The sequence below is a fragment of the Arvicola amphibius genome, chromosome 6 (genome assembly GCF_903992535.2).
Source record: "Arvicola amphibius chromosome 6, mArvAmp1.2, whole genome shotgun sequence".
NCBI lineage: Eukaryota > Metazoa > Chordata > Mammalia > Rodentia > Cricetidae > Arvicola > Arvicola amphibius.
In genome coordinates this window covers 125394986-125422830 of record NC_052052.2, presented here as the reverse complement: position 1 = coordinate 125422830, position 27845 = coordinate 125394986, and the positions used below count along the sequence as shown (strand labels likewise).

General features: G+C 44.6%; 3 protein-coding genes across 4 annotated transcripts in view; 1 reads left to right on the top strand and 2 right to left on the bottom strand.

Moving 5' to 3' along the window:
* Positions 1 to 332, bottom strand: part of Dcdc2 (doublecortin domain containing 2) — a 181218-nt gene extending 180886 nt beyond the window's left edge. The window contains exon 1 of the mRNA XM_038334929.1: positions 313 to 332. The gene's annotated coding sequence lies outside the window, so the exon portion shown is untranslated. The remainder of the gene's footprint in view (positions 1 to 312) is intronic.
* Positions 40 to 27845, top strand: Mrs2 (magnesium transporter MRS2). Of its 2 annotated transcripts, XM_038334931.1 has the most exons (11): positions 40 to 264; positions 1856 to 1929; positions 5109 to 5145; positions 6671 to 6783; positions 7506 to 7679; positions 10410 to 10540; positions 14016 to 14132; positions 15539 to 15691; positions 16156 to 16273; positions 18324 to 18437; positions 18940 to 27845. In XM_038334931.1, the coding sequence occupies exons 1-11, from the start codon at positions 108 to 110 to the stop codon at positions 19048 to 19050; spliced, it is 1299 nt and encodes a 432-aa protein (XP_038190859.1). In that variant the 5' UTR covers positions 40 to 107; the 3' UTR covers positions 19051 to 27845. The 2 variants fall into 2 exon arrangements, with proteins under 2 accessions (XP_038190859.1, XP_038190860.1); XM_038334932.1 differs by lacking the exon at positions 7506 to 7679.
* The window catches only part of Gpld1 (glycosylphosphatidylinositol specific phospholipase D1), a 47019-nt gene continuing 44635 nt past the window's right edge, over positions 25462 to 27845 (bottom strand). The window contains exon 26 of the mRNA XM_038334924.1: positions 25462 to 26186. Coding sequence (XP_038190852.1) covers positions 26100 to 26186 — 87 coding nt within the window. The 3' untranslated portion in view covers positions 25462 to 26099. The remainder of the gene's footprint in view (positions 26187 to 27845) is intronic.

The following is a 27845-nucleotide window of genomic DNA, read 5'->3' as shown; positions in this document are numbered from 1 at the left end:
GACGGCTCGCGCAGGCGCGGTGCGCGGTTGTCCCGGTACGCAGATCTACCCGGGTTCCGGCATGCCGGGCCAGTGTCTGGTTGCTGTCTCCCGGTTGCCTGCGCACCATGGAGTGCCTGCGCTGCCTGCCCCGGCTGCTGCCCCGCGCCGTGCAGTCCCGGCGGGCCCTGTGTGTCGCGCGCCTGAGCCCTGCTGCCTTCTGCGGTCACGCGACCCCGCTGCTCTCCGGGAATCAGAAGGCGCCGAGCTCGCCCGGCGCTGCAGGTAGCGATCGCGTCCCGCGGGGCCCCGCCTGCCCTTGTCCCCGCCGACCTCACTGCTGTGCGACCTGCGGCACTCGCCCTGCCAGGGGTCCTGCCAGCATTGCGGGGACTCGGGTGTGGTTTCTTGTTTGTTGAGACAGAGCTGGCCGCGAACTGGCAGCAGTCCTCCTGTCTCAGCCTTCTAAACTCTGCAGTTAGGAGCGTTAACCGTTAGGCTAGTTTTGTCTTTTGTTGTTAAAAATTTAACATTTAAGTGTTGTCCGAGCGTGGGTGTGCCTTTCTCTGTGTGTGTGGAGGTCAGATGACAGCTTGCTCGAGTCAGTTCCGCCCAGGACTGAACTCAGGTAGTAAAGCTTGGCGGCAGGTGTTTTTGCCGGTAGAGCCATCTGCTCAGTCCAAAATTTTCGTAACGGTACTTTTATACATACTTTTCCTTGAAAACCATCTCCTTCCTGCTGGCCTTTTTGCCTCCGTATGCCCCCTTCTGCTTTCATGTCACAGAATTTTGTTAGGTTGGGGGTTTTTGTTTTGTTTTGAGACAAGGTCTCACTGGCTTGGAATTCACTGCGAAGCCAGACCAAACTCGAAGCTGAGTGGAATAACCACGATTAGCAAGATTGGGGTGTTATTAATTCTGTTTATTTTGTTAATTTCTCTTCCGGGTACATTTATACATTAGCACAGTTGCCTTGGTATAGAATAGGGAATTCCTAGACGTGAAGTTGAAGAATCTGAAGCCGGTGGTGAGCGTTAACCCTGGATGAAGTCTGCTCTAACTGTGTAAGCAAACAGCCAGGGAGCTCTGGGTGAATAAAGGAGTCTTCTTGCTGCTGGTGTTTCTGTCACCCAATGATGATGTGTGAGGAAATGGGAGTGCAGGTTCTGCTCAGAACAAACAGCCCTAACAGAACAGTGGCTTCTGGTATTTTTTTTTAAAAAAAAGTTGTACTTAAAAAATTACCAAATGTTGGTCAGCACCTCCTCACACCCAGTCATTTTGGTTAGGTGCCTTTTCCCCTCCCTTGATAATACTTGGGATCCAAGAGGTTTGCAAGATGCAGGAACTTTTAGGATAAACATTGAAATCCAGAGTTGTAATCCTGGTGACATTTTAAATTCTGGCACTTGTTCAGTCCCTAGAGCTGACATGGTGGAACGAAAAAACAGACACCTGCAGTGTCACTTCTGACTTCCGCAGGGTTCACACGTGCCTGGTTTGTGTGTGTGTGTGTGTGTGTGTGTGTGTGTGTGTGTGTGTGTGTGTATAGTGCTTGGGACAAAACCCAGAGCCTTGTGCGTATTAGACAGGCCCTGAGATTGCCTCAGTTCCACCTGACCTTCCCAGCCATAGAGGGCCGACCTCAGATAGTCAACAAGTGGTACGGACTTATTTCATGGAAGCAGGAGGAAGGACAGAATAGGTAGGAGAGAACGGCTAGAATCCTAACATAACAACTATTTCTTTTTCCGACAGGAAAAAGTTTCAAAACGCAAGGTGTTCTGGCGGTTCTGTGTACTGTGAGAATTGCAATTAAGCTTCCAAGAAAACCAGTCATGTTCACGGGACATTCATTCTCTAATTTTCTTCTTAGGTGATGTGCACCGGTCTAGAACCTCCGATGCCTCTCAAGCTACCTTAGCCAGCGTGGCCCAAGTGTTTGCTGTGGTGAGTGCTGTACAGCACAGGCTGCTCAAATGGCAGCTCAAAGTCTTCTCCTTTCTGGTAGAATGAAAAGTTTATGTAGTACATGTTAAGAGTTCCCACCATCAGCCAAAGTTTGCTCTGTTTTGTAACAGGTCTCGTGTAACTTAGACTGACTCTGGACTGAGGTGATCTCGAACTGGTTCCTAGTTGTGCTCCACCATGCTAAGTTTTAATGTGCCACCACACCTACTTTATGTGGTCCTGGAAACTGAACCCAGGACTTTTTGTATGCAAGGCAGGCACTTTACCAACTGAGCTACATCCCCATCCCCAAAGTTTACTTTGTGAACACACCAGAATCTCTAAGTCTGCTTAGAATCCCTTGGGAGCTACTAGCCATCGAGAGCCTTGGAAGATGATGCAAAGGCAGCAGAGTGCAGTACTGAGTGCATGCCTGAGGGGCAGCTGTGATCTCTACTCTCTGAAGTGATTTGGGGGAAGTAAGTGAATTAATAACACATCTGTGTGTATGAACTTGTGCATACGTGCTCATATACATTTAAGAAATAAAGCCTTTGGTGGCAAAATGTTAACAAAAAGTAACCTAAATAAAATTACAAACTGTTTTTGTAGCTCATTTTGTGAGCTTTTGTGGTTTCCAAAAAAGTTTTAAGAATAAGGGCTTAACCTGAGCCAAACTTCCTGAGTTTAAACCTCAGTGCTCTCTTGCTGTTGGGGGGACTTGAACAAATTATTGTGACATTTGTACCTTGGTTTTCTCATTAATAACTAGGAATAAACTGCCTTAGGTAATCGTGAGGATTAAAGGAAGCTGAGATAACATCGTATTTTAATTTGCTCATTTCTGAACTAGAAATAGACATGCTTTAGGGGCTGGAGAGAAAGCCAAGCACCTGCTGCTCTTCCAGGGGACTTGAGTCTCACTCTCAACACCCGAACTGGGTGGCTCACAACCACATTAGCCACAGCTCCAGGGGTCCAACACCTCCTGTATTCCAGGTACCTATATAAACATTCAGACATATTCATAAAGAGAAAAATTAAAGCACCTACATTATAAAAACTACTTTAAAAATGGAAGCAACTTACAAAATTTGACAGTGGTGCCTCAGACATCATAACCATCCAGCATGTGTTAGTCTTTACAAATATTTGGGTTTAATTAATATTCACTTCTTAAAGAACTTTAAAACAAGTCTCACTAAGTAAGCCTCACTGGCTGGGCTGGAGCACTCAGGATCAGTCTGGCTCTACCTTCCAAGTACTGGATTGAAGGTGCGTACAACCATGCCCAGCTAAAGAATTTTTGTTTTTGCGAGACAGAGTTTCTCTGTAGACCAGGCTGACCTGGGAACCAGAGATCTGTCTGCTTCTCCCTCCTGAGCGCTGGGATTAAAGGCTTGCGCCACCACCACCCAACTAAAAGAACTTTTCTTTATGGACAATATAAGATAAGAGGCATGTCAGATTTCCTTGTTCCTTTTTTTGTTGTTTGAGGTTTGTTTGTTGTTTTGTTTTTTTGAGACAGTCTCACTTTATTGACTAGGCTGAGCTAAAAACCGTCTGGTTAGCCCAACCTAGGCTCATACTAATATGTCAGTCTTCCTACTTCAGCTTCCAGGTGCTGGGATGCAGTCCTGAGGCACCATGCCCAGCTCTGCAGAATTACTTGAAAGTCATTGCTCATAGTCAGTCTTCTGGAGTTCATCGGCTTCACGATAGAATCAAGTCCAGTCCATGTAACCCTAGCTACTCAGGAAACCAAGGCAAAAGGATTTGAGTTTAAGGCCTGCCTGAACCACACTGTGAGCCCACCCCGTTTTCCCCAAATGAAAATAAAGTCAGATGACAACTGAAAGAAAATTCTTTGTAGGCCAAGTAAGTTTCTCCCAAGAGTATTTGACAGTCAGCTGATTGTGTTGAGAAGAATGAGTTAGGAAAGTGAGCTGGTTACAAAGCAAACATCTTAAATGTCAGTTTTATGTGATATCTTTCATTAAAGGATCCCACTAAGGAAAAATGGTATATAAGTTTGAAATGTAAGAGCATTTACTATGTGTTGGTAGAGGTATGTTTTACAGGAACACTGGAAGATACCCTATAAGTTATTATTGGCATAGTTTTCTCTAAAATTTGTTAAATCATGAGATTTAAGTAGTTTTACAAATTTTATTATTTTCAGCAGTGAGCATATGTATTTAAGAAATAAATCTAAGGCAAGCTATCTGTATAACATAGATACAAAGCTTTTATTAAAAATTGACCTTGGCATTTCCTCTGCTTCTGCCTCCTGATGATCTGATCTTTGCTCATAAGAAGCAGATTGAAGTGTGTATTGTAGGTTTGTTGTGTTTCTGCTAACATAGCCCACATTGTTTCCAAAGCAGTAACCCAGGGTGTGTGTTTCACCAAGACCTGTGCTTGGATTGTGTTTACCTTTTTACATGGGACAGTCCAGCCCTTCACAGTTGACTAGCACAGCATACAGAAAAGTGTCCCTCTACTGAGCAGCACCTAGTGACCTCATGTGTGTTGGTACTGCAGGCATCTTTTCTGTTCATTTCTACTCATTCTGCAGCCTGCCAGAGACTTCTTAGCTCTAAGAAGACATTTAGATTTGTGAGGCACCCACTCCTTGGTCCCAGTCTCCAGAGGAGGATAAACTGTAACAAAGCAGGGCATCATGTTTCCACCGAGTGATGTCCCCAACCCAGGGATTGTTGTCAAGACCTTTCCAGGCCAGAAAGTCGTTGCAGTCATCTGAGGTTTCCCTAGCCTGCTAACGGGTAAATTTGCAGAGGAGGATGTAAGGTTCATTATTTACAGTCCCCATGTCTCCTGGCAACACTTCCAGGGCCCTCACAATGAGTGTGGCAAGGCTTAAAAGCACGTCCAGCCCAATGCATTCACTCATCAGGCCACTGTCACCCAGATCAAGGTTACCTGGAAACAGGACTGATTCTCCTGAATGGATTTCTAGAGGAACCAAGATAGGAAGTCAGTCTAACATCAGGCTTATATTAAAAAAGGAAAGAGGGATTTTCCTCTGACTTCTGCGGCTATATTTAAACTTAAGGTCAGATATGATTTATAAGTGCATTTCAAAATTTTGAGGGTGTTTCTCAGAACATAAGTATACTGAATTGAAATTAATGTTTGTTTTTATCTTCTATCTTTAGACAAAGTTTGACAAAGAAGGAAATGTTACTTCTTTTGGTGAGTATCTTTATCAATGGACTAGTGAATTTGGTGGAAAATTGGAAATTGTAGTGTTGGAATACAGTGTTCCTTGTATTTTCTGCTGTGTTAAAGAGGTCCTTCAACATTTGTTCATCAGCCTTCATGGGGCTGGCAGCCCCTGTGTGCAGTTCTCTGCATTACCTCCTTTTAGCAGGAATTTCTTGGACTCCCAGGGTGTTTGGAATAGAGCAGAGTGTGGAGAGGCTGTTCCTCCCTCCTGTGTCTCTTCTGTTCATCTCTACACATCCATCCAATTTCTGTTCACTATGAAACAGGTTTAAAGTAGAATGACATTGCATTGTCCATGTGTCGTTACACACACGCACGCGCGCGCGCACACACACACACACACACACTGCCACCACAGTGAGAAAGGTGGAGGTGTAAGGCACTGGGTGGCAGTCATGTGACAGCCTGCCTCTGGACAGATACTCCTAAAAATGGAGTTGGTTATTGCTTTACTTGAGGCTCCAGTTTCACCTCTCCCCTGCAGCTCCATGGTCCTGTTCCATCCTTGCCTAGATCCTTGTGTTTGCACCAGGGTCTCCTTCCTAAGCTTTTTTGCTTGCAGCCTTGTGGGAAGTATGGTTTGACACAAATACAGATACTGCTTCCCCAGCCTATCACAAGTTTCTCTCATCTGCCATATTCTAACCAATAAACTTAGTTTTCAGATAGGAGACTCTACTGTGAATATCGACTTTTCTCAGTTTTTATTTGTCCAATAATTACCAAATTCACTCACAGATTCACAACACTGAAAAGGATGCCATAGTGGTAAAAATAGAAAATGTATGGACTGGAAAAGTGGCTTAGGAACTAAGAGCACTTGTTCTTGGAGAGAACCTAGATTGAATTCTTAGCACCCACCTGGTGGCTCACAACCATCAATAACTCCAGTTCCAGGGGATCCAGTGCAGCAGTCTGGCCTTCACAGGCACCAGGCATCTGGTGCACAGCTATATGTGTAGGCAAAACACTCATATACATAAAATTAATAAGCCTAAAAATCTAATTAATAAAATTCATGTTCAAGAAAAAAATGACTGTGGGCTGGAGATATCACTCAGTTGGTAAAGAGCTTGCCTAGAATGCTAGAATACCTAGAGTTAGTTCCAGCAACAACTGGATTTGGTTCTGCATTCCTATAATTGTAAGTCTGAGGCCATCCTTGACTTTGTAAGGTGTTCAAGGCTGGAGTACCTGACATCCTGTCAGAGGCAGACTATGTCCAAAGGTAGAAATTACTGCTGTGGGCTCTTAAGCTTGGTTGTGGTTTTTATATTGGTCCACAATGGGCTGCTGAGCACAGTGAAATGTTCTAGAAAAATATAGAAGGGGGAATTTGAGTTAGTACAAATCTGCTTTGAAGGCAAGAATAGGTATGAAAGGCTCATGTGAGCCTTTGTGATGATTGACAGAACACTGCTCAGGTGGGGCTGGGAGGGGCACTGCAGGAGCCGCGTTGTTTGGGTGTTAGTTTCACTCTGCTTCTCTTTAGAGAGGAAGAAAACTGAATTATACCATGAGTTAGCACTCCAGGCCAGAGACTTGAGGTTTCAGCACGTGATGAGCATCACTACCAGGAACAACAGGATTATCATGAGGATGGAGGTAAGCGCTGTGCTGCTGTGCTCACCAGTGTCCTGGCTGTCTTGCTCGCTGTGTAGGTTTAAAAAAAAAAAATGCAAAACTGGGAGCAGTGCACACAGCACAGAAGGGGGAAAGAAAGTTACATTGTTGACTTAGCGCTCTTCCAGATGTAGTGATGGGGATCTGCCAGTTCCTTCTGTTCTCTTCATACTTCAGCTCTCCAGTGCTGGCCTAAGGCCCTGGGCCTGACCAGCCTCCCGCATGACTGTTTTAGGGAACTTGACTTTTCTTGTTCATGTCCTGGTAGATGTATTGCTATGATTTGGAGTTTTTGAGACAGGGTATCATGTGTACCAGGCTGGCTGTGAACTTGTGTGGAGCTGAGCATGTCCTTGAACATCTGCTCTCCTCCACCTCCCAGGTGCTGGGATTTTTTTTTACACATCTTTGTCACACCAGGCTGAAGTCATAATTACTGTCTGATTTGTATAATTCCAGTTCTTCTGAGAGCAACTTATAATTATCAAGACTTACATATATTGAATTTTCTTCCTTCATAAAAATATCCTTTAATTATTTACTTTTAAAAAACCAAATGGACACTGATTTGGTTTAATTTTAGTTCAAAATTAGTGAGATAAACTGTTTTGTGAATTTACTTTTTCCTCTAGCCTGATAACTTGCATCTTGATGAATGTGTGTATGTGTGTGTACACATACATTCTTTTCTGTTGTTTTTCCAGTATTTGAAGGCTGTGATAACTCCAGAGTATCTTCTGATACTAGATTATCGGAATCTAAACCTGGAGCAGTGGCTGTTCCGGGAACTGCCATCACAGCTGGCTGGAGAAGGTCAGCTCGTCACATACCCGCTGCCGTTTGAGTTCAGAGCTATTGAAGCACTCCTGCAGTATTGGGTGAGCCTAGTCGGATGTAATGTGCAGAGTGAACGTGAAGACATGTAGTCCTGACCATTTCAGAGCTGCTCTCCCAGCCTCATCAGCCCTTGTAAGGTCCTCCCGGGAGGTAGAGCCTCTCCTCCAGCCAGGTGGACCTAAAGAGACTTGAGGAACTGGGGAAGCACGTTTCAATTTGGCTCCCTTTATACACTTTTATGTTTTGGGGTTTGGTTTTGTTTTTTGTTTTTGTTTGTTGGTTTTTGTTTTTTCAAGACAGGGTTTCTCTGTAGCTTTAAAGCCTGTTTTGGAACTAGCTCTTGTAGACCAGGCTAACCTCAAACTCACAGAGATTTGACTGCCTCTGCCTGCCGAGTACTGGGATTAAAGTCTTGCACCACCACCACCTGACTCACTTTTATGTTTTTGTTTTTGTTATTGTTTGTTGTTGTTGTTTATTTTTGTTTGTTGACTTGGGATCCCAGGCTGGCATTGAACTAAAGTGGTCCACCTACTTCATCCTCTCTAGTACTGGCATTACAGGTGTGTGTTACCACACCTGTCTGCGCACTTTCAGTGACCACATTATGGGATGAGAATTCAGGAGACCTTAAGTTGGGATGTAAGTGAACTCTGAGCACCTCTCGCTTCATTCTTCAAATTCAGCTATAATGCAAGAGCTCACACATGAATGCACCGTTCATCAGACAGTCCTCTGTTTGAAGCAGCTCAAGGAGGTAACACTTCTTGTTTGGGACATAGACTGACAAGAACCACAGTTCTCATGACCCCGCCTCATAAATCAGCAGTTACTGGATTCCTGGGAATTGCCTAAGCCCAATCAGGGTGGCCACTGCCTAGTCCCTTATAATCTTTTATGAATTTTCCTGCTCCTGATTAGTCTGGATTGTACTATTCAGGAGCTAGCTACAGTCAGGAGTCAGTGCTGGGAGCACATTAGTCAGGGTGATGGAAAGGCCTAGTGATCTGCTTTGCTTCAGTGAGGAAACAGATGCTTTCCTGTCTCCTGGGGTTATAGGAGCAACAGCACAGTGCAGACAGTGGTGCATGGCAGGCTGGGCTGACTCAGGAGTTTGGAATGCGGGAACAGATGCAGTCAGCTATGTAAGCGCAGAGGAAGCTCTGCAGTCTATGTAAAATAGGAATTCTTGCCTGTGACAAGCCCTGCAGTCATCAAGCCAGCCATCTTTCAAATAAGGGAGAGCCCCTCAATCGACCTGTGGACCATGACAACAGGAGCAGGAGGCCTCAGGAGGACCTGGAGTGGGATCCTAGTCTCCCACCCACACGAAGTCTAGAATAGTCAAACATTAGTTCAACCTTAATGTCCGGGTTCATTCAGGTCTCCTGAACCTGGAAGTGAATCCTGTTATACAAAGTAAAAGAATCTACAGCAGGCTGCAAACTTCCAAGTCAGATGAGTTGTGCTTCTGAGATAAAACAGCGTATAGTAGCATTTATATTCTTAATTCTGCTGCTTAATTCGTTGTCTTGTGTTATTTGCCAGCTGGTGTGGAGGTTTTTCAATCTTAACTGCTATCCTGTTACCAGTTAATTCCTGTTGAGTATCAGCCATGCTTGTGTTAGCTTAAGAAAAGCAGATTTTGGTTTTTACAGTTATTTATTTTTTTTTTTTTTTTTTTTTTTTTTTTTTTTTTTTTTTTTGGTTTTTCGAGACAGGGTTTCTCTACAGCTTTTTTAGAGCCTGTCCTGGAACTAGCTCTTGTAGACCAGGCTGGCCTCGAACTCACAGAGATCCGCCTGCCTCTGCCTCCCGAGTGCTGGGATTAAAGGCATGCACCACCACCGTTAATATATCTTTTTTAAAGTCTGAGTCAAGCTTCAATTTCCCTCCACCTCCCGAGAGCTGGAATTACAGGCATATGACAACATATGCAGTTCATTCAGTGCTGTGGACCAGACCTGGGACTTCATGCCTGCTAGGCAAAATCTCCACCACCTAAACTACATCTCCATCCCGAGTTTCAGTTGTTAAAAAGGTCATTGTTCACAGCAGTTTTGAACAATGTTCTGTTTACAGAGAACATAGCTATTCCCAAATGTTTGTTGTTGTTGTTGTTGTTTGATTGGTTGGTTGGGTTTTGTTTGTTTGGTTGATTGGTTTTCGAGACAGGGTTTCTCTGTAGCTTTGGAGACTGTCCTGGAACTAGCTCTTGTAGACCATGCTGACCTTGAACTCACAGAGTTTTGCCTGCCTCTGCCTCTCAAATGCTGGGATTAAAGACCTGTCCCACCACCACCTGACACAATTCTCAAATGTTAAATGGGTGCTTTGACATGGAGTTTCAGGATTTTCCTAAAGATTTATATTACTATATATGTGTGTACATATGTATGTAGGTGCCAGCAGAGGCCAGGGGTGTTGGATCTCCTGGAGCTGGAGTTACAGTTGTAAGCTGCCTGGCATGATTATGGGGAACCAAATTCTGGTCCTCTGGAAGTGCAGGAAGTGCTGTTAACCACTGAGACATCTCTCCAGTCCCCCAGGATGTCATTAAGAAATCCTTTCATAGCAGCTGTCTGCAGAGGGCGCACGCTGGCCCTTGCTGCATTCCGTGCTGCTCCTGTGGCCCAGGAGGTATACTCTGAGTCGTCTATAAGTAGGTGTTGTGAAGTGTTGTCAGAATGTCTGTTTAATCAGAGGTTTCACTGATCCTAAGTTCTAAAAAGATTGTTTTAATTCTTATGAAAGGCCATGTTGTTATCTAGATCAACACCCTTCAGGGAAAACTTAGCATCCTGCAGCCGCTGATCCTCGAGACCCTGGATGCATTAGTGGACCCCAAGCATTCTTCTGTCGACAGAAGCAAGCTGCATGTCCTGCTCCAGAATGGCAAAAGGTAAATGTGGGTGGCTTGTCAGGCTGGGGGTTAGAGACGGCTGCCTTCAGCGTCTCTCCCGCTGATGTCTAGAGAGATGTCAGTGTGAATTCACACATGAAACCTGCTGCAATCTCCTGCCTCTGCCTCCTTGGTGCTAGAATTTGGTTTTCATAATGAAAATAATGTGGTTTTTTTTTTTTATGTAGTATAGGTAGGAGATTGAACTAAAGGAGCACACGATCTAATATCGATCTAATATACTGCACAAAACATTAAGGCCCATCTGACATCCCAGTTCAGTAGTTGATGTTATCTTCATTGTGATAGCAAATTCATAGATTTAAATTTGAATTCATTTATCCCCCACTCTAAGGTCTATGTTCATTTTCTAAAGTCATAATTCATCCAAAAATTTAAATTTTCTGCTTTAATTAATTTGTGTCATAATTTCAGTAAATATACTCAGAGATTTGTACTCCCCAACTTTTTTACCTGGTATGTGTGAGGCCCTGGGTTTAGTCCCCAACACCACAGAAAAAAATGTTCAAACATTGACAGTTAAAACTTGATGGGGCGAGGAGTGATCCTTAGAAAGAAGGCTTAGTGGTTAAGGGCACATGCTGTTGTCCCAGAGAACCCACTTGGTCCTCAGGACTTAAAAGGGGTGTGTGTGTTGTGGGGGAGGTGCCCTAAACGCCTCCTCTCTCAACTGATCACACCCCTCCCCCACCAAGCTTCAACTGTCAGTGTCCGAGCATTCTTTCTGCGGTGCTGGTGACTGAACCCTGGCCTCACACACACTGGGTGAGCACTCTACCACTGGGTCACAGCCCCAGGCCTTAACTGCTAAATTTTCAAAAAAAGTTGGGGAGTACAAATCTCAGAGTATAATTAAAATTATGACACAAATTAATTCAGGTGGTTAGGTTTGCTGGTAAAGTACCTCTGCCAGCTGAGTCATCACAACAGCTCAGAAAGCCAAAATTTTCTTCAGTTTATTTGTGAGAGAGCGAGAGGAGAGAGAGAGAAAAGAGAGGATGTGCACACGTGTGGAGAAGTCAGGACAACTTGGTGGGATTGGTTCTCCACTCCCGCTTTCTGACCCCGACAGCCTGAACATCATAGGTCATCAAGTAACAGGTGCCGTGACTTTCCTGAGCCTTCTTACTGACCAGTCTTTTTTATTGTTAAGATTTATTTATTTTATGTTTATGAGTGTTTTCCTACATATATGTATGTGTGCCATGTGTGTGCCTGGTACCTGAAAAAGTCAGAAGACATAGAATCCCCTGGAGTTGGCGTTACTGATGATAATGAGCCATCATGTAGTGCTGGTAGCCAAACTTGGGTCCTCTGCAAGAGCAGCCAGGGATCTGAACTGCTTGGCCATCTATCCCTTAAGTCCCTGTCCCCAGTTAAAATTATCAAAGGGCTTGATGTTTGCCCAATGTTAGTGTACTTTTATCATTTATAAATAAGCTCCAGGCTAGAGAGATTGTTCACTGGTTTAATATGCTTTTCTGAGGACCTGAGTTCATTCCCAGCACTGGGTCATGACCACCTGTAACTCCAGCTAAAGGAAGCAACACTCTCTGGCTTTAACAGGCACATGCACACACAGAGACATATATAAATATAAGTAATATTTTTTAAAAGAATACTCATGCCAGAGACTTGATTTGGCCTGAGGCTGGGAGGGTAGTGTGTTCAGGGCCCAAAGAGGATGTGTGGAGTGGGGGTAGGGCACAGACATCATCTGAGGGTGAATCAGGATGGCTGCCAGCAGCATTTAACTGAACAAAGCTGCACCTACTGTATAGTGGCACACAGGATTAAATGGGAGACGAGGGACACGTGAACTGAGGTGTGGCTTGAGGTCAGGGGTTGAGGAATCTATCATTGACCTTGACAGCGGTTACCAAGCTTGTGTTATGGAAGAGTCACAAGTTTCTCTTGCTGGAGATAGGAATGAGTGCTTTATCAAGCAGGAACTTTCCTCAAGCACCCTAGCGACTGGAGACACATTCAAATGCTTGGCCTTAAGAAAAGGATTGCTTCTGGAGAGCAGACACTATATACAGTTTCTTAGTGTACTCTGGGCCTGTACCCCTCATAACACTCCCAAAAGGGAAGGTTCTGATGTCTCTTTTCCCATTATACGGTACCATTCTGATTTCTCTGTATTTATTAACTAAACTCTTTCCCTTAATAGCCTCAGGCTCTGGCACATTGTAGGCATTTCACCCTCGGAGTCAGACAAGTCTAGTAAATCTCTAACTTTCCTGTTCTTGGTGTGATTAGGAGGGCACAATGGAATTCCTGGTTCCACAGTGGCCATGATTTTTTCCAAAGAATTATTTTGTTTAGAGAGGTTTTTATCCCTTACCAAAGCCCTACCAAAATTTCCCAAGGGGAAAGGCATTAATTGAGAATCATTAAAAATGAAAGTGTGCTGGCGACGTGTGGTCTGCACTATTGAAATGCTGGGACTTTGTCAAGCAGTAATGGTCACCATGCTGTCCTTGCCATACTCAAAACTGGTTTGGTAGCTCACCGGTAATCCCAGCACTCAGCAGTCTAAGGCAGAAGGATTGCCTCAAGTTGGAGCCCAGCCTAGGCTACAGAGTGATACCCTCTCTCAAAAAGGGGAAGGGGAGTAAGTAAACCCAAAGAGCCCCTGCTTGTCATAAACAAAGCCTTTGATTAAACATTCAGAACTACACATAAAAACTAAATGGTGTCATCATCCCCTCCCTGCATGTGTCTAATAAGCAAGATGACAGCGACCTCGTAATTCCTCCTGACCCGTGTATCACAGGGTTCCATTGACTTTCTGGCCTGTAGCCTACTTACTGTAAACCTCCCCAGTGAGCCTCTTGTTATCATTTATAAAGAGGTGGGGACCGGTCCCATGTAGTCTGAGGCCTCAGGAGCAGACAGACAGGTATGCTATGCAGAGAGAGTTTGGGTGTAGAGTTTATTTAGTGGGTTATGGAGGGGAAAGGGAAGGGGACATGGAGGAAGGGGGGAAAAAGGGAGGAGAAGAGAGAGGCAGCTTCTGCCTCTCCAGAAGGGCAGACAGAGAGGGTGGGGGGACGACTGGGGAAGAGGTGTGAGGCTTGTCTCTTAAAGGAACAAGGTGCCCAGGTGACAGACCAGGCTGACAGACAGTTTCACCTCTTCAGCCACCTTCTGCTCTAACTCATTGCAGAGTTCTTAGCCGAGAACAAATACCCAAGCTTTCTACCTTAACCTTTAAGTGTCCAGAGTGACATGACCATGAAAGCCGCCACAGTTGTTCTGTGTGGAGTTGTCGCCCGTTAATCTTACCAGTTGGTTTGCGTGTGGCTACTTTGCATAATTGTTGAAATGTTTCTTACCAGTGAATGCTGAGTGATAGGTGGATCTTTGTAAGATGCCCTAAACATGCTATTCTTAAGTGAAATGTTGCATGTTTATACTGCTGATCTTTGCCGTGTGACTATTCTTACAGTCTCTCTGAGTTAGAAACCGACATTAAAATTTTCAAAGAGTCTATTTTGGAGCTTTTGGATGAGGAGGAGATGCTGGAAGAACTCTGTCTAACCAAGTGGAGTGACCCACAGGTCTTGTAAGTATTGCCTTGTGTTGTTTCTTCCCTCAGGTGAGCCTGTATTTGTCTAAAATAGAGAATAGGCATTTTTATCCTTAATCACTTTGTCTTGTACGTGGCCCAGCTCAGTGAGGCTGCATTGAGTGTGCACTGCATTCTAGCTGCTGGGCTGAAGAGAACATAAATATCAGTTATTCTCAAGGGATGGATCACTAAGCAACATATGCAAGATGAACTAGGTTCCCTATGGAGCACAGGGCAACCATTGCATGGTAGAGGATAAGCCAGACAGTGTGGATTGGATTCTGTAGCCTAGTCTGTTATAAGCACACAGCTTACATACTTTTTCTAACTTACAAACCTAGAAATCGTTTGCTTTTTAGAAACAGCTCTAAGAAACTTAGTCACTGCTGCGTATCATAAAGCAGGTTCAAGAAACACCTGCAGAGTGTGAAACTCACTGATCTGAAAGTCACTGGAGACTTGTCTGCTTCTCCAGTAGACCATGGTATGGTTTGAAGTACTCATTTCTTCATTAGCTAAGAAGTATTGAAAAGCAAGGAAAGGGGCTCGTGAGATGGCTCAGCAGGTGAAAGTAAATTCCTTTTTTTTTAAATTCCAAGACAAAACACACAACTCTCTCTTCCCAATATGTAATTTGTACAAATACGCCAAAGTAGAGACAGCAAGGCTCAATATAATTCACGTTTACTAAGTCAGTAGTAGGAAAGGCAATGCCTAGTAGCGCATCACAGCTTCAGACCACAGAGGGCGTTTAGGGAAGCAGATATCAGCAGCTAGTCCTCTGCTCGCTCATCCAGGGAGAGGAGAAATTGGCTGCTGCTGTATTTGCTTGTTTTCAAAGGCAAATGCTTTTTAATGTGTATAGGTATTTTGCCTGCATGTATGTCTGTATACCATGTATATGTTTGGTGCCAACAGAGGCCAGAAGAGGGCATTAGATTTCCCAGAACTGCAGTTATGGATGATTGTGAGCCATGATGTGGGTGCTGGAAATGAAACCCAGGCATCTTTAAGAGCAGCTTGTACCCTTAACCATTGAGACATCACTCCAGCCCTAGGAAATGCTCTTTCCAACTTAGTCTGGATTTTTTTTGTGTGTGTTTCATGGTAGCCTATGATTTGCCCTTTCTCATCAGTATTCATGTTTGTATTTTCTAGTCCCTAATGGTGCGTGTAATTTCGTGCCTCTTTTGGATTGAGGCCTTGGAGCACAGTGATGCTAACTCATCTGTGTAGGGCTGAGTGCATTGTGCTCAGGATCTGTTGGCATAGCTTCTCACAGATTGGATGCAGTCACAACAGATGCGATAAGGCTGACTTTCTCACTGGCTGCTAAAGTAGACGGTCAATATGTTGCTCATGCTCAGGTTTGTTTACTGTGTTAACTTTGTGAATTGAAGTGAGAAGAGCAGTTCTGGGATTGACCATGCAGAGGAGATGGAGCTGCTGCTAGAAAACTACTACCGGTTAGCTGAGGACCTTTCCAATGAGGCTCGGGAGCTGCGGGTGCTGATTGACGACTCCCAGAGCATCATCTTCATCAATCTAGACAGGTGAGGACGGATGCACAGCAGAAGATGGTAACCAGGGTTATGGTTGATAACTGGAAGGCACTTTTTAAAGAAATGTTTTTTGGAAGAAGTCATGTTGCCCCATCTGTGACTACTCCATAAGTGAGCCTGTTGTTAGTTTCCTGATGCCTGCAAAAGCAACTGAAGGAATGCGTGCTTTATTTGGACTCACAGCCTGACAAGGAAGTCACGAGGGCAGAAACTTGAAGTAACTGGTTATGTGTCTTGTTAGGAACCTGTCCATGTCCCCAGCCAGGGAATGGTGCCACCTATGGTGAGGATGGGTCTTTCCACCTCAAGAGGTTTCTTTCTGTGATGACTCCAAATCTTGTCAAGTTACAATATTAATCATGTCAGGATTCTGAAGGTGGAGAGTGGCCCGGTAGGCCTTCACTAGGTTTGCTGGATTTGTGTGTTCTGGCCTGAGTTGGTGGTTTTCTCTCCAGCCATCGCAATGTGATGATGAGGCTAAATCTCCAGCTAACCATGGGCACCTTCTCTCTGTCACTCTTCGGACTAATGGGAGTTGCTTTTGGCATGAATTTGGAATCTTCCCTTGAAGAGGTAAGAATGCAGTTTTTTTAAATAGGGTTTTTTTTTAATGTTTGGATGATTAGACTTTTTTGGAGTATGACCTGCTATATTAGTTACATTCTCATTGTTGTAACAAAATACCTGGCAAAGGGAACATAAAGAATAAAATACCTACTTTGGCTCACAGCTGAAAGGAGTTATAATCCATCATGGCAGGAGAGGCAAGGTAGCGGAACCTGAGGCCTCTCGTCACCTGGTCCACAGTCAGGAAGCAGGCACTCTCCCTCTTTGGGTAAACCTCTCTGGCCACACCCTCACAGATTTGCAGCTCCTAGGTGATTCCTAAATCTAGTGAAGTTAACAGTAAACACTAAATGCCACATTTACATATTCCCTTAAAGAGTTAAGCATAGGTTGTAACTCACGTAGAATGCAGGCAGTTATTGTTAGCCCATGTAGAGCTCTGACTGTAGCTTCCATTGCTTTATTTCCTAAAGCATACAAGTACACAGGAGAACTGGCTAACACAGCCACCCTGTGAGGCAGTGGTAATGAGGGATTTTATTTTCAGTTCTGTGTGTCTGGCCCTGTACCTGGAAGTCCACATCCACAGAGCTTGTTTGGTGCAGTAATCACAACTCTATGCAACAGACATATTTCCCATGCTTTGTAGATAAGAAAATAGAGGCCCAGAAAATGTAGTAAGTTGCAACTACAATCCTTACTGTAGTAAGGATTCCAACTGAAAAATAAATGCTTTCTACTCTGCCCTCTTGTCTTTTTATGTCACGCTAGCATTTCTAAAACCTCTGAAGCCTGGCATTTTCAGAGAAAGTCTTATAAGGTTTCTAGCAATGATTGAGCGAGTAATTGGCACTTTGATGTTTGACCCTCTGTCCTGTGAAATTTATTGTTTCTATGGTTGTCACTGTGGTCTAACCAACACCATCTCTCGGGACCACACATTTGTAAAAAGTTGTCTTTAAAAGACTGACTAGCTCAAACCTCTGCAGAAAGATATTCCACTGCATTCTAATTGGCCTTAGGATAAGTCCAGATTCCCAGGTCTGTGGACATCTAGTCGCTTCTTCTGGATTCACCTCAGACATTAGTAGCCACTCTTGTCAACTGTGCTCTGGTTCTTTGTCAGAAATGCTGGCTGCACAGCTCTCCCTCGCCTCTCAGTTTTGTTGCCTAGTTCACTACTGTTCACTTCCTTGGGCTGTAGCTTTTGTTAAGAATCATACTGTGTCCATGTGCAGGTAGAAACCTGAAAACCGGAGACAGGAAATACTTCATAATTGAAGACCAATCACAACTACATTGGCATGGAAAATTCCATAGCTGGTCTGTTGTGGCTCATCCAATTATATAAAATTATCTTTGGACTAGTATAGATATATTAGGTGCATGTGAAATGATTTTTCTTTAGACTCAAAAAGAAAATACCATTGTTAGGTCACATGCCCCACCAAGAAAAAACATATACAACTAACTATATTCCTGCCTTTCAAAAGTTAGTGGTTGAGCTTGTGAAACAGAGGATGATTATGTTAGAATGGCGCTTCCTTCTTGTTACCATCGATATGTAACTACGTAAACTGAAACATGTTTTGGTCCCAAGGGGTTGAGATGGACTAACCAACCTTACTTAACTAACCCAGAAGCTAACTCTGTTTTCTGTTTAACTCGAATATTCTTACTCAAGGCCAAAAAGAAAAGTGTTTTTTATTGTGTTTAAATAGTTTTGATCCAGGTGTAGTAGTGCACACCTGTAGACTCAGCTCTTTCCTAGGATGTGGCGGTACGTCTCCTGACCTACCTGGGCACCAAGCCTTGCCTTTGCAACAGCCTTTCTGACACTTGCATTATGCACAGTCCTAAGTACAGAAGAACCCAGTTGTGAGACACTTGAGGTGTCTCTGCCCTCAGTCTTGGTCTCTGGGCTTCGCTGCAGGCCTAGGTCCTGTTTCTATGGAAGACTTCTTGTGGTGACAGAAAGGCTCCTTTTAACACTGGAAGAGAGCTGTCTCTGAAGAGCCTAACCTTTGTGATTAGAACGAACCCTTTTTTCTTTCAGGACCATCGTGTGTTTTGGCTGATTACAGGAATTATGTTTATGGGAAGTGGCCTCATCTGGAGGAGGTTGCTTTCATTCCTTGGAAGACAGCTGGAAGCTCCTTTGCCCCCTATGGTATGGACTAGGAGCTCACGGTAGCACTGCTGTGGGCTACAATCCTGGGCCTACAGTCAGATAGAGCCTGGGTGTCAGTTGTCACAAGTTTGTAACTCTGTGTGAGTTACTTGATTTTTCTAACTCTCCTTACTTTCCCGTCTGTTAATCCAGTCACTACTATGTGCTTCATTTGATTTAGAAAGTTGAGTGATCTGAGATGTTTAGCACTGTCCAACACAGCAAATCTACTAGAAATCACTTGGTTTCTGTAGAACACTGGCAAGAATCATATATTGAGGCAGATGCTCATCATTCTGCAGGGCTTTCCCATAGCCATACTGAAATAGCAGAGCGCTCGCTCCCTGAGCACAGGGGAGCTTCACCTCCTCTCTTCCCGTGTATGCGGAGCAGCATAGCTGGGGTAAGGGCATCGACTCTGACCTGTGTAGTCCTTTGTTTTCACTTGGTTAATGACATCTCAGAAAGACACACACTTAAATTCATTTCCTGCTTTATTTAGATGGCCTCCTTACCTAAAAAGACCCTTCTGGCAGATAGAAGGATGGAAGTGAAAAACAGCCTCAGGCCGGAAGGACTTGGAGCAAGCAGGACTGTCCTGGCAAGCCGCTAACAGCAGCCTGGCAGACAAAGATTGTTATACTTCTGAAGCTATTATCTCTCTCTGAGGGGGAAAAAAAGACAACTGCTGTTTAAATTATGTCTGACTAAAATACTGTGGCATTCACAATACTAAAACATGGCTGCATCTTCGGAATTCTATGAGACAAAGTGCTTTCTTTGTAAAAAGCCAAAATCCTATGTCCTACCAACCTTGAATACTGTTTTTATGGACTTTTTAAAGAATAGATTAATTTATTGATAGACTTAACAGGATTCAGCGATGTTATACATACCAAGAAAAGTGCATCTTTGTGCTGATGGAGCCCAGAAACTTGGCAGAGCCTATAATCCCTGAGCTCGTGGGCTGCAGTTCACCAGTCAGGGAATTGTGTTCCCGTCAACTTCTGACTTGGAGAATAAAGCTGGTGGATCTGCTAGCCTTGCAATGAACTCTGGAATGTCAGTCCTTGATAGAACTTTATTTTCAGGTATTTGCTCTCTTTTATATATAAGATAAATAAAAAGGAAGTATAATTTAATGTCCGCATACAGGGATTCTGCATAATCAAAACTGTTATTTTTCTTTCATTGGTTATAAATAGAACCTTTGGAAGTAAAGTTGAAAGTGTTTATTCTCTTACAACTTTATAACTTTTGATCATTGCCTGATTTAAGAGACTGTCTTGCTACCTTCCTCCGAAGAAAATGTATACAGCCAGCTAATCTGTTTGCCTACCTCTCAAAAGTTAGCAGATCACCTGGTCAAACAAGAGGGTAGTTAATGTAAAAATGGTGGGAACATTATCTTCCCAATCAAGATGTTTGCCTTTAAAACAAATGGTAAAGCAAGACGTTGTTGGTCTTTTGTAATTCCAGTCCTTGAAAGGCTGCAGCTGGAGGATTGTGAAGAGTTAGAGGCCAGTAGAGGTTATAGTGTTCCAGGCCCGCCTGGACTGTAGACTACTGGGTTCCTGTGGGGGACAGTCTCCCATCAGGATGTGGCAGTCCTCTCCAAGGCTCTGCAACCAAATTGTTGATACCTGTGAGTCTGAAAGCTGCCATCCTACCTACCGTTCTACCTACCTTTGTGTATTTCGTAGAGGTTTCATTAAGTTGTGTGCTAGAACACAGTTAAGTGTGCTTCCAAAAGTAGTGCACTTGTAAGATTGTAGTAAGACCAGAGCAGCTCTTAGCCTACAGGGCAGGGGTAATGAGTGAGGTCGTACACCCACCACGGATGTTGTGTGCCCAATTATTGCAAGTGTTACAGCTCTGAAGGAAAGGTATCCCGACTTGTCGGGAAGTCAGGCTATCCCTGAAACTGGGTTCCTGTGGGGGACAGTCTCCCATCAGGATGTGGCAGTCCTCTCCAAGGCTCTGCTCCACTCCCCCTGGGAGTTTCCCAACAGAAGTATCTGTTTCTTCTCAGCTCAGACCTAAGTTGCTACTTCTTCAGCTTCGTTCTGCGCTGCAGATTGTAGCAATCTGCTCCAGCTCTAGCTAAAAGTCATTGCTTCAGCAGAGGTGTCAGTTGCTCCTTCTGCTCTAGTTTCCTCAGGGAGATTCACCAAATAAAAGGGACTGGGGGTGCTGCTCATTGTTAAGAGTGCTCGCCCAGCTTGCACAAAGCTGTGGGGTCAACTCCTAGTACTGCACAGTAAGTAACCAAATTGTTGATACCTGTGAGTCTGAAAGCTGCCATCCTACCTACCGTTCTACCTACCTTTGTGTATTTCGTAGAGGTTTCATTAAGTTGTGTGCTAGAACACAGTTAAGTGTGCTTCCAAAAGTAGTGCACTTGTAAGATTGTAGTAAGACCAGAGCAGCTCTTAGCCTCCAGGGCAGTGGTAATGAGTGAGGTCGTACACCCACCACGGATGTTGTGTGCCCAATTATTGCAAGTGTTACAGCTCTGAAGGAAAGGTATCCCGACTTGTCGGGAAGTCAGGCTATCCCTGAAACTGGGTTCCTGTGGGGGACAGTCTCCCATCAGGATGTGGCAGCCCTCTCTAAGGCTCTGCTCCACTCCCCCTGGGAGTTTCCCAACAGAAGTATCTGTTTCTTCTCAGCTCAGACCTAAGTTGCTACTTCTTCTTCTACCTCTGCTTCGTTCTGCGCTGCAGGATGTAGCAATCTGCTCCAGCTCTAGCTAAAAGTCATTGCTTCAGCAGAGGTGTCAGTTGCTCCTTCTGCTCTAGTTTCCTCAGGGAGATTCACCAAATAAAAGGGACTGGGGGTGCTGCTCATTGTTAAGAGTGCTCGCCCAGCTTGCACAAAGCTGTGGGGTCAACTCCTAGTACTGCACAGTAAGTAACCAAATTGTTGATACCTGTGAGTCTGAAAGCTGCCATCCTACCTACCGTTCTACCTACCTTTGTGTATTTCGTAGAGGTTTCATTAAGTTGTGTGCTAGAACACAGTTAAGTGTGCTTCCAAAAGTAGTGCACGTGTAAGATTGTAGTAAGACCAGAGCAGCTCTTAGCCTACAGGGCAGGGGTAATGAGTGAGGTCGTACACCCACCACGGATGTTGTGTGCCCAATTATTGCAAGTGTTACAGCTCTGAAGGAAAGGTATCCCGACTTGTCGGGAAGTCAGGCTATCCCTGAAACTGGGTTCCTGTGGGGGACAGTCTCCCATCAGGATGTGGCAGTCCTCTCCAAGGCTCTGCTCCACTCCCCCTGGGAGTTTCCCAACAGAAGTATCTGTTTCTTCTCAGCTCAGACCTAAGTTGCTACTTCTTCTTCTACCTCTGCTTCGTTCTGCGCTGCAGGATGTAGCAATCTGCTCCAGCTCTAGCTAAAAGTCATTGCTTCAGCAGAGGTGTCAGTTGCTCCTTCTGCTCTAGTTTCCTCAGGGAGATTCACCAAATAAAAGGGACTGGGGGTGCTGCTCATTGTTAAGAGTGCTCGCCCAGCTTGCACAAAGCTGTGGGGTCAACTCCTAGTACTGCACAGTAAGTAACCAAATTGTTGATACCTGTGAGTCTGAAAGCTGCCATCCTACCTACCGTTCTACCTACCTTTGTGTATTTCGTAGAGGTTTCATTAAGTTGTGTGCTAGAACACAGTTAAGTGTGCTTCCAAAAGTAGTGCACTTGTAAGATTGTAGTAAGACCAGAGCAGCTCTTAGCCTACAGGGCAGGGGTAATGAGTGAGGTCGTACACCCACCACGGATGTTGTGTGCCCAATTATTGCAAGTGTTACAGCTCTGAAGGAAAGGTATCCCGACTTGTCGGGAAGTCAGGCTATCCCTGAAACTGGGTTCCTGTGGGGGACAGTCTCCCATCAGGATGTGGCAGTCCTCTCCAAGGCTCTGCTCCACTCCCCCTGGGAGTTTCCCAACAGAAGTATCTGTTTCTTCTCAGCTCAGACCTAAGTTGCTACTTCTTCTTCTACCTCTGCTTCGTTCTGCGCTGCAGAATGTTGCAATCTGCTCCAGCTCTACCTAAAAGTCATTGCTTCAGCAGAGGTGTCAGTTGCTCCTTCTGCTCTAGTTTCCTCAGGGAGATTCCCAGTAGAGCCTCCGCTCTGCGTCAGTAGAAGATCTTCACCCAAAACTCTTTGAAGAGATTTATTTGGAAAGGAGTCCGGGAGAGTGGCTGCCTCAGTCAGGGTGGAGAAGGACAGTTGCCAACCAAACAGGCAGAGGGCTTACATAGGGCTTGAGTTATTCCAGGGTGAAGATTTCAGGGAGGGAAGGGAATTGATCAGATTTTGGTCCCCTTGGGCTTGGACAAACTCAGTTTGGCTAGATTTTGTGCTCAGGGATTGGTTGGTTTAGTGTTGAGTTGGTCAGGGCAGATTTGGCTCTGGTTTCTTTCCTGGCCCTGTATAGTCTTTCACCTCTAGTTTCGGGGCCAGGGTGTGTTCTTTCATTGGCTCTCGTTCCAGAGTCAAGGTGTGCTTCTTTGATTCTGGTTTCAGGGCCAAAGTGTGTTTTGTTCACTTGCTCTGGGTTCAGGTCTAGGCTGTGTTTCTTTCACTGGCTCTGGTTTCAGGGCCAAGGTGGATTTCTCTGGCAATTTTTTCCTTTTTACCCTGCAGTGACCCTAATGTGTCCCACAAGAATGTCAGGTTCATTTACTGGGTGATTTAGCAATGGGAATAAGAATGTTATTCCAGTAGAAAATAGAAAGTTACAAATGAGCTCCCCTCCTATGTGGGACTGTGAGTAGCTGGTCCAGAGCAGCTGAGCTAGCCTGGTGTCCCAATCCTGAGACACTGGAATGTGACCCTATGGAAACTGTAGCAGCTGAAGCCTTTGATAGTGTCCGAGATCATCTTTGATGATGCCTAGGTTCCACAGTACCCTTCTTCAGACCCAATGATCAGTCTTAACATTGTCTCGGGTTTTTGCTCAACTGAGATACATGAAGAATTGAAGTCATTTGATCCCAGGTCAGACACAATCAAATAGCATTTTTTCTTTTATTGTTAGTTTATGACCTTAAGTAAAGTAATTGTCTCAATTAGTCATGTACCTTCTACTGATAACTATTTCTCCAGTCAGATAAAAAGACAGAACTGAGAGTTTGTAAAAATTTTAAAAGTGGTTATTAGGTCATTGAGGGTTCTCAAATGTAACTGCTACTTAAAGGAAATGTTGTGAAATATCAAATACTGAGTTTTATGATTGAACAAGCAGTCACACATCCCACATCTAGCATGAGCCAAGGGGTTATGATCCTTTTTTCAGTCTGTCCTTACTATGTTCAGAGCCTCTGAACCGATGTGAGAAGAGCAGAGGTCATTCTATGAAATGATCCCTCTGCATGCCCTTCTTGACAACAGACTGGAATAGGCGGAGGCTCTTTGTGTGGCAGGCTCCAGGAGCTGCTCTAGACTTTATTTCTGGGGCATCGATGAAGCCACATTTGAACTTTAGTATGATAGCTTCGGTAATGGCCACAGAGGAGATTTCATGGAGGGATTGGAATGAGTCCAGAGACTTGAGCTCCCCACCTCCAGTCATCCTGACTTTATAGTCTGGGACAATAAGGCATAAAGCAGTTCCTGTCTTGAAGCCTTATAAATGTACAGAGAAAGCTAGAAAACTAATATGTAAATGTCTGTTGGTATCTTGAGGTAAAGATGACTAAGCTAAGCAGTTGCTTAGTGTTGTTCTTGAGTATCTAAGCTTTGTGGGACTGGTTCTTAGAACCTCAGTTAACACTTGGTGGAAGGAAATGTTAACCCACCTGTTGAGAATAATAGACTGTCATGTGCTAATTTTTTTCTCTGTATCAGGTCAATATTCTCTATAGGTTGACCCTCAAAAGTGGTGTAGCACTTTATTTCTCACAGAGAAGTCAGTATGTTACAATTGTCAGTATGACAATGTTACAGTGTACAATGTTACAGTTGTCAAATGACAATCCTGTCACTTGAAGATGTTTCCATCTCTATAACCTTTCAGCTTCTTTTTTTTTTTTCTTTTTTTAAATGTAGTAGTGCCTACTTGCTGTGTTCAGACACTGAGCCAAAGACAAATCCTATGGTCAGCTGTGGCCATATTTAGACAAGCTCTCATCAGTTATCAGAGCAGAGGCACTGGCACTTTAGTGCTAGAGCATCAGCCCAGGGTTGGGAAAGCCCATGCCTGATGTGCACAAGGCCCTGGGTTTAGCCCTGCCACTCACATTTGCTGATTGGCAAAACAATAACCCTTCTGCTGGTAGTGTTCTTCAGATAGCTTGAACTACGAGTTACTACCCAAGCAAAACCAAATGTTCCTGTTTGCTTCCTTCTGTGTCTTAGGGGGCTGTATAGCGCACACTCAACAGCTAGTCTGGAGGGTAAGCAGTGCCTTCTAGGGTGAGTGTTTGTGAGTTTGTGAGTTGTCCCTCTTTCTCTCCTATGAATCATCATCTTTGGTCTATTCCACATTCCCTCTGCAGAGGTATCTCTCTCTCTGAGTGGGACTTGTCACCCCTTTTCCTTTTCCTTTTGATATCACTTTCCAGGATCAGAAGGAACAGTAGCTCTTTGCCTGACAGGGGACCAGCCAGTCACTGTTAATAAGTTGAGAATGGAGCACAGGATCTACCCTAAAGAACAGGCCAAGAACAAGTGAAGCCATAGCCCACTCGTCCCTTATGGTCAGCCTGGGTTCATCCCTTACAGTCACATCCCTCTCCCTCCTGCTCTGCTGGTGGAGCTGGCAGCCCAGCACAACAAAGCCCACCACCCTGTGAGACTTAAAACCACAATGGTGAGGCTGATCACTTGTCGCAACAGCCAGCCCCACAGACGTGTGAGGCACGAGATAGCTCATCCAACTTGGTTCCTGAGGTTGTCCTTCTAAGCCCTCTTTGAGGAAGGAGCAGTGTGCGGCACCTTCCCCGTGCTGTTCTCTCCTCTCACCATGTTTTCACTGTATACTGCACCGTCAGTATGACAAAAGGCCCAAGACGAGCAGCTTCAAAAGAAGAAACATTTATTTTGGCTCCCAGTTTCAGCCATGTCAGTTGTAGGGCCTTGACCCTGTTGCTTTGGAGCTGGGGAAGAAGCCAGCACGGCAGAGGAAAGCTGTTCATTTTATGGCAGCTGGGAAGCAAAGCGGCAAGGAAAGACTTGGGGTCCTGGTGCACCCTAATGACGTAACTTCCTCCAACAAGATCCCACCCCAGAATTTCTGCCCTCCTTCAGCTGGAGACCAAGACTTCAGCATGGGAATTTGGGAGCACATTTAAGATCCAAATAGGACCAGCCGCTGCTTAAGGATTTTTTTTTTAAGGAGCAATGATAGATAGAATGTGTTACAAGGTAACTGTGCCCTTTCTAGGCAAGACAGAGACAGGTATTCAACCAGAAGAGGAGGGGTGATGGTTTTAGTCCCAAGCTCAGAGAAGATGCAGAGTGCCTGCCGTTCCCCGTCATCTGGTACCCACACATAACTGACCACATTTCCAGGTCACCTGGCTGTCAGTGTGTCTGTCCCAGGAGCCCAACCTCTGCCAGGCTTCACCATGGCTCCACTGGAGGAATGCTTTGTCCACCCTGGAGATGGACTTGGCCCAAGAGGGAGGGGCTGAACAGGAGAATGGAGTGACCGTCTTCAGTCTGAGCTGAGGCTGTAGACATGAAGTGCCCCAGAGAGCCGGGCGCCCCAAGAACTTCTTCCAGCAGCGACAACCACTTGGTTCTGTAGAGGACACAATATAGACAGCACTGATGACAAATTCCTCACACTGTGCTCTGGTGATGCATAGGAAAGCCATGGTGGCCAGACCCCATAGCTACAACTTATGTCGTTCCCTTTGCTCATATACTACTTTCTTGATCTGTAAGTTCTAAAAACCACATTTGTGAAGCTGACCTCAGCCCCTGCCTCTTGGACATTAAAAAAAAATTTTTAAATGGGAAACACAAGTGTGTGCTTATTCCAGAACCTTGGTGTGGTGCGCTGCACAGCATGCATCTGGAGTGGAAAGGACTGACAGATAGGGCCACCGTCAGACAGTATCTCTGCCCATCTTCCAGAATTGTTTTCAAATCTGCTGCCGGTTGTGAGACATTTTTGTAATGGCAAAATCTTCACAGTTTACGGTTAAATTTGATTTGGAGGAGTTATTTTAAATCACTACTGGTAAGTGAAGTGTGGCTGGTCATGCTGACTGCTAGCATTTTAAACAGAGCAGGCTTTGCCGTTTATCTTGTTGAACTGCCCGTGAGGCTCACCACATGACATGGACGGTGGCAGTGGTTCTTAGGTGTGTTGCCAGGCTGCCAGTGCCACAAGGGTCATGTGATCTGGGAAGGAAACCTGTCTTGAGAGTTCTGATTCAGGTCTCAGGGAAAGGCCACCCTGCTGTTTTATGCTCACTGAGCCTTAATGCCCTGTCTATGTGAGCGGGGAAGTGAGGGGTGTTTATACCGACACGAGGGAACTGTGATTAGGAAGACTCACTGTAGAGTTGCACAGACCAGAATTAGCTGTGAAGTACCTCCAACTGGCCTTTATCACCACTGCCCATGCTCAGTGTTCTTGATAACATCTCTTTTTTAAAAAAAAAAAAGATGTATAAAATTGTAAATAAAAGCCCAGTGTATCCTTTGGAGAATCTTTTCTTGATGAAATTGCTGATTCTGGTAGATAGACCTATTGTGTCAAGCTTGTCTGTGTCAGAACTATTGGCCACCAGAGGGCAGTTTCATCACGAGTCTCACAGCAGGCTGTGTCCCCAGCACCTCCAGAGCTTTATCAGGCTGCTGTCTTCTGCACTTAGGATGCCCCACTAAGACTCCTGAACACTCTGCTCTTTATCCTTTAGTCTATGCCAGGCTCATGAACCTGCCTTCCCCGTGTGTCTTCAAGAGCAGTGACTTTGTATTTGTATTTTATAACCTAGCACAATTTTATGATACCAGATCCAGAAGTGAATGAACGGTTTAGTGGTTTAGTTTGGTTTCCTTTGTTTTGAGGCAGGGTCCCATTCTAATCCAGGCTAGCCTTGAACTCTCTGAGTCCCGGATTGGCTTCAAACTCCTACCTCAGCTTTGTGTGCAGGAATTACAGGCCTGAGCTACCACACCTGGCTCTTCAGTAGTTATATACTATATTTCTTAGTTGTGTATTTATTTGAATGTAATATTAAATGTATGTATCCTCGAGCAGTCCCACTGCTGTGTTTCTCGCCTGCAAGGATATTTGCACAATTATGTAAAAAAATAGGTGTAAGAATGCACAGTACAGCATTATTTGTAATAGTTTAAAATGGAAATAACATAAATATGGCGATGTAATTGAACTGAGTTATGTAATGTCCAGAGAATAAAGAATTGTGTAACTCTTGAGAAGGAT

Coding starts and splice junctions, on each gene's coding strand:
- Mrs2 (XM_038334931.1), top strand. CDS start 108: ATGGAGTGCCTGCGCTGCCTGCCCCGGCTGCTGCCCCGCGCCGTGCAG. Junction 10,541..14,015: donor CTGCTCCAGAATGGCAAAAG/GTAAATGTGGGT, acceptor CTATTCTTACAG/TCTCTCTGAGTTAGAAACCG. Junction 16,274..18,323: donor TGGAATCTTCCCTTGAAGAG/GTAAGAATGCAG, acceptor TTTTTCTTTCAG/GACCATCGTGTGTTTTGGCT.